Below are 5,441 nucleotides of genomic sequence, written 5' to 3'. Positions count from 1 at the left end.
TTTGGGAATTTATGCCTGTCATTTCTTTCACCGCGGCCATTGCTTCACTGAGTCCACCAGGCCAATAAAATCCACCTATACACAAATGGTATTATTATTACTATTTTTTTTTTCATTAACACTTTTAGTGTTATTGACGACGATAGCCGTCGAATCAAATGAGGTTTACCGGTGTGTATCGCTTTAAATGGTAGTCAAGGAAGCCAGGCAAATCAAAGATATACAATACGTGGGTGAAATACATTTTTAAACAATTGACCTAATATTACACCAAGGCAATAATTTGTGACCAAGTATTTACTGAATGTAAATTGTGAAAAACGTTTTGGAATTTCTCGTATATTAAAGCGAAAAGTCGTTGACTAACCGGATGTGACGTTTCAGGAGCGAGCCCCGACGTGTGGAAAAAAATACCTACTACTATTATTATTGTTATGGTGGTTGTGAATGAATGACGGGTTATAAATAGTTGACTTTTTTTTTCTTCAATGACATTTTTTAAGACAAGAAAACAGTTATTGGCGGTGTGTAACGGAACCGGACGTGGCGTTCTCAACGTCTGTCTGTACTTACAGTTTCTGTTGTTTGGTTGCTCCTGTTTCACAGCACAAACGCCGAACTTTGTCGCCGTTCATCTTTCCACTTTGTTCAAATCCAACATTTCAAGTCTTGAGTTGAGGAAAGTGGACGGTGGAACACGCCATCGGGAAACGGAAGCATGTCCACGGCGTTGGAGAGCTACATTAACCGTATGCTACCGCTAGCTTCCGAACTCGCGTGCTCCTTTCCTGCTAATGTTAACTTGCAGCAATGTGACTTTTTTTTTGCGCTCATCGTTCGCGTTTGACTTTTTTCACTAAAACAAAACAACATCAACGGCTGCGATGCTTGCGTTTTGTCACAGCTGGCGTGGTCATCCTTAATCGCTGATGTGAAATGTTGTTTGGCCCCTCCCTCAGGTACGGTGGCCATCGTGACGTCAGACGGCAGGATGATTGTGGTGAGGAGAAAGGAGTTTGCATCATTTGCTCGAGTACTTCCTCATCAAGTATATTGACGTCTTTTTCCGTAGGGGACGCTGAAGGGCTTCGACCAGACCATCAACTTGATCCTGGACGAGAGTCACGAGCGCGTCTTCAGCTCGGGTCAGGGCGTGGAGCAAGTGGTTCTGGGACTTTACATTGTGCGGGGGGACAACGTGTGAGTGGACTTTTCCGTCTTTCGAGTGCTGCGCCGCCGCCGTCATCCTCCTCATCGTCTTCTCTCCTGCGGCAGGGCCGTGATTGGCGAAATCGACGAGGAGACGGACTCCACGCTGGACCTGGGAAACATCCGGGCCGAACCGCTCAATTCCATCGTCCATTGATAGACCGCCAGCGGATTTGTTTGTTGTTGTTTTTTTCTTCAATTTTTATATTTCAGATCATGTGCTCTCCACGCTTTAATAAAGTTTTTGAAATCGAGAGACGCTGTGTGCGACAATGCTATGGCATCCATCCCCCACAATTTGTGTCACACCAGCACTTCTTTGACCAAAGCCGGCCTGGGCCGCTCCACGTCCGAGCCCACCGCCACCGCCAGGGCGTCGTGCAATCGCCGGATCTGCTCGGGACTGGGGGCCGGCTCCTCGTAGTGCACCCGCAGCCACGGAGTGCCTGAAATCAAAGAAAGGAGATGGAGCCGGGTACGCACCCCACGGAGCCCCGCCTCCCTTCGGCCCCCCACCTTTGGTGACCTTCCGCCCCAGGGGGAGCAGCAACTGGGCGCCCACGCTGTGATTGAGGGCCTGGCCGGCCTTTGAACGGCCCGCCCCCAATTCGTGCAGCACTTGCGCCAAAACCAAACCGTCCACGTCCGTCGGCACGCCTGGGCCGGGAGGACATAGCGTACCACGCGTTCACTTTCCATTCGGAACGCAAAGCATTTTTGCTCACCGTCGCGCCGGACGCTCAATTCCAGCCGATGGCGGGCCTTCCGGAGAATCTTGAAGTAGTCGGCGTCGGGGGAGCACAGCGCGCCGGCCGTCTCCCCGGAGACGCCCTGAGCCTCCATCATGGCCCGGAACTTGAGCAGAGCGTCTCCGCCCGTCACGGCGCGGGAAATCCGCAGCTCTCCCTCCCGCCGGTCGGCCGCCAGGCCCGCCGTGGCCAGCAGGAGGCCGCCTGGAAAGGGCCCGGCGGTGGTTAAGCGCCAAGTAGAGCACGGCGGGCACAGGGAGGGGCGCCGTTACCCAAGGTGACCACCAGCTCCATCAGGTCGGGCGGCCCGGCGCCCTTGAGCGCCTCCAGGGATTCCACCACCTCCAGGCTGGCGCCCACGCTGCGGCCGATCACGCCGTCCATGCGGCTCAGCACCGCCGCCGTGCGTACGCCCAAGTCGTTGCCCGCCTTCACCTGCGACAGTCGGGGCGTGAACGCGGCGTGGGGGCGGGGCCACCGGACGCGCTCACCAAGAGCCGCGCCAGCTCCTTGGCGCCGTCCGAGTCTTTGTAGAGCGCGGCGCGGCCGAACTTGACGTCCAGGACCAGCGCCGTCAGCGACTCGGCGCCTTTCTTGGAGATGATGGAGCCTGGCGGCGAGAAAAGTGGTCGGTGGGACGCCTTTGGGGGGCGGGGGGGGGCGCTCCAACGGCTATTACCCGCGATGAGAGGCAGGCTGTCCACGGTGGCGGTGACGTCGCGCGCGGCGTAGAGGACGCGGTCGGCGGGCACCAGCGTTTCCGTCTGACCCACGATGCAACAGCCCACCCGGCCCAGGATGTCCCGCACTCGCTGGGCCGATTGGTAGACGGCGAAGCCCGGGATGGACTCCAGCTTGTCCAGGGTGCCTCCGGTGTGGGCCAAGCCCCGCCCGCTGATCATAGGCACCTGACGGGGACGGCGCCGGGGGGATTGGACCGGATGGCAAAAGGCCACGGTCGCGTTTCCACGGTCGCGCCTCACCTTGCATCCGCAGGCGGCGAGCGCCGGCGCCAACACCAGGCTGACTTTGTCGCCCACGCCACCCGTGGAGTGCTTGTCCACCAGCAGCCCCGCCCACTCGGGGGGCCACGACATGACTTGGCCGGACAGCATCATCTCTCTGGTCAGCGTGGAGGTCTCGCGCGAGTCCATGCCCCGCTGCCAGATGGCCATCAGCATGGCGCCTGACGGAGAAGAGAAAAGAAGAGAAGGCATTTCAGTGGGCGTGGCGTCAAGAGTCGGGCGAGCCCATCCACCCTCGCCACAGACAACCGGCACGCGTGTTGTGCGTCCGTCACCCGTTTGGCAGTCCTGGATGCTCCCGTGGGTCACGGCCTCCACGAAGGACTTGATGTCGGCGTCGCTCAGCTGGCCGCCGTCTCGCTTCTTCTTGATCAGCTCCGGGATGGACAACATGGCCGCCTGCCTGGAACGGACGCCATTCGGTAGCATTGGTTGTTAAATTTTTTAGGGGAGCCAAATGGTGGCTTTCGACGCACTTTTTCTCAGGGTTTTCATTTCATTTGCCGCCAAGCGAGTACACAAGCTTGGCCTTGCTATCAAGGAATGTTATGATTAGGATGATGGCAACAAAGTCTGATGGGCAAACGACGGCATCACCGTTACCAAGCACCAACAGTCATTTATTTCCGCCATGCATGTCTTGAATAAAAGAATTCATTTTCATGCCTTTCCAGTAAAAGCAGACACAAACTCATAGTGCTCATTTGGGGCCCAAAAGTTGTTGTTTTTTTACCCCAGTACGCAACCTAACATGTCATCCAATATAATCATGCTAAAATGATCGCGTCCGTGTCGGCACTCACCTGAGGATGAAGACGCCACACCGTAAAACAGAAGAAATGTCCACGGGCCACTGGTGAACCCTGACCCCCTCCCCCCGCCCGAGGCTGTCCGATGACGTCGGGGGGGGCGTCGCATTTCGGGCCGTGTTGACTGGCGGTTCGAGGAACTCCGCGGAGGATCTCCGAAGGCCGGAGCGGGGGCGTGCCTGCCTGACACTTATGAACGGACGGGCCTTTCTGGTAAACAAGCCTTTATTACAAATGTGACACGTTTAGTCTATGCATGTGTGCATGTTGTGTAAAGAAGGAAAAAGAGCACAAAGAAAGAGCCAAGCCATCCCAAAGATACAACATTCCCCCATCACCCCCTAGGCGGCACCATTTTCATCCAATGCACATTGGTACGCGAGCTACAAGTCGCACACACCCACGCGGAGCGTCCCGCTCGACTCGTTTGCCATCAATGTCAAAGTTCACTTGCCTTTTTCGACCAATTTTTTGTAATCATTAATGGAGCATTCTTCAGCGCGCTCACGTGACGTTCGGTCAACATCAGGGAGGGAAAAACAAGAAAAAAAAGGGAACCCGTGACCACTTCATGGCAGGCAGTCTATTGCTTGATGGTCCTTTAAGGATAACTATTCAAGCTACATGGATACATGGTGTAGACGACCAGCTCACCCGGACACTAGCTTAGCTCACGGGCCTCCAGTAGAAAAATACACGCGCCGCTTGGGAAACGTACGCATCTATCGCCGTGGTTTTCGGTCCCACCCACCCGGAGGGCCACTTCCGTACTCTTCCCGGACTGGGGGAAGTTTCCACCGATGGCGAGTTCCTAAAAACCTCCTCATGGCGGGGCAGAAACTCCTCCTCCTCCTCCTCCTCCTCTGACCTCGAGCCCCCATTTTTGATTGTAATTTTTCGCCGCCATTGCTTAGGAGATGACGCGCTAGTGACGACTTCCTCCCCGTACAGATGGCTTGGGACGCCTAGCACCATTTCCCACCCACTGACCGACGGAGGGAGGGACGGACACTTATCACGTACACGGCGACCAATCAAAAGTGAAAATAGAATCGTCACCACAATCACACCATTGCTCATCAAATCTAGAAGATGATGATGGACTCTACGCACGAGCCGCCACTGGCGGCGTTTTGGGCGGCCCAAGAAATGCTCTCCGCGGCGGCGACGACTTCCCGGCCGTCCCGTGGGAAAGCCACGGACCGCAGAGGCTGGACTTGTTCCGATTTTAGGGCTTTCTTTTGACTCTACGGGGACTTTGAGTGGCCGCCCAAGTGCTGCGTGCATAGAGTCCATTCAAGCCAGACATATTCAAAATCAAGACTAATATAATATCATAGGGTCATTGATAAACATTGGAAGAAAGACAAAAAAAAAAAGAATTTAAAAAATCAACTCTATGATCAGCCAGGCAGAATGGGCTGAGCTAAAAGACCAAAAGAAGACATTGGCATCGGGGAGGGGACAATGAAATGTGGAAGTTACTTACCGCCAGATGAAAAGAGGAATGACATGATGGATGGTCAACACAGAGGATTAGTGATGATGGAGATGGTGAGGATGAGGATGGGGAAGATGATGATGATGATGATAATGGTGAGATGGGCAGACTACAGACAGAGGAGATGCCATTAACAAACGTTTCGACC

The 5,441-nt window shown here is 54.9% G+C and overlaps 2 protein-coding genes across 4 annotated transcripts; one reads left to right on the top strand and one right to left on the bottom strand.

Annotated features, from left to right (window-relative positions):
• Positions 1-363: 363 nt before the first annotated feature.
• Positions 364-1,465, top strand: lsm8 (LSM8 homolog, U6 small nuclear RNA associated). 2 transcript variants are annotated; one of them, XM_077709505.1, is made up of 5 exons: positions 364-524; positions 607-749; positions 960-1,000; positions 1,073-1,200; positions 1,276-1,465. In XM_077709505.1, exons 2-5 carry the CDS (start codon positions 719-721, stop codon positions 1,364-1,366), a joined length of 291 nt encoding a protein of 96 aa, XP_077565631.1. In that variant the 5' UTR covers positions 364-524; positions 607-718; the 3' UTR covers positions 1,367-1,465. The 2 variants fall into 2 exon arrangements, with proteins under 2 accessions (XP_077565631.1, XP_077565630.1); XM_077709504.1 differs by lacking the exon at positions 364-524 and having other exon boundaries at positions 532-749.
• Positions 1,424-5,420, bottom strand: tymp (thymidine phosphorylase). Of its 2 annotated transcripts, none has more exons than XM_077709496.1 (10): positions 5,282-5,420; positions 3,787-4,002; positions 3,259-3,386; positions 2,942-3,144; positions 2,638-2,866; positions 2,450-2,568; positions 2,231-2,393; positions 1,935-2,162; positions 1,726-1,866; positions 1,424-1,655 (listed from the first exon to the last, which is right to left on the bottom strand). In XM_077709496.1, the coding sequence occupies exons 3-10, from the start codon at positions 3,374-3,376 to the stop codon at positions 1,513-1,515; spliced, it is 1,344 nt and encodes a 447-aa protein (XP_077565622.1). In that variant the 5' UTR covers positions 3,377-3,386; positions 3,787-4,002; positions 5,282-5,420; the 3' UTR covers positions 1,424-1,512. The 2 variants fall into 2 exon arrangements, with proteins under 2 accessions (XP_077565622.1, XP_077565623.1); XM_077709497.1 differs by having other exon boundaries at positions 3,259-3,382; positions 5,282-5,414.
• Positions 5,421-5,441: the final 21 nt, after the last annotated feature.

The sequence above is a fragment of the Stigmatopora nigra genome, chromosome 23 (genome assembly GCF_051989575.1).
Source record: "Stigmatopora nigra isolate UIUO_SnigA chromosome 23, RoL_Snig_1.1, whole genome shotgun sequence".
Classification (NCBI taxonomy): domain Eukaryota; kingdom Metazoa; phylum Chordata; class Actinopteri; order Syngnathiformes; family Syngnathidae; genus Stigmatopora; species Stigmatopora nigra.
The sequence above is the reverse complement of the archived record's forward strand: the minus strand, read 5'-3'. Positions and strand labels throughout refer to the sequence as shown.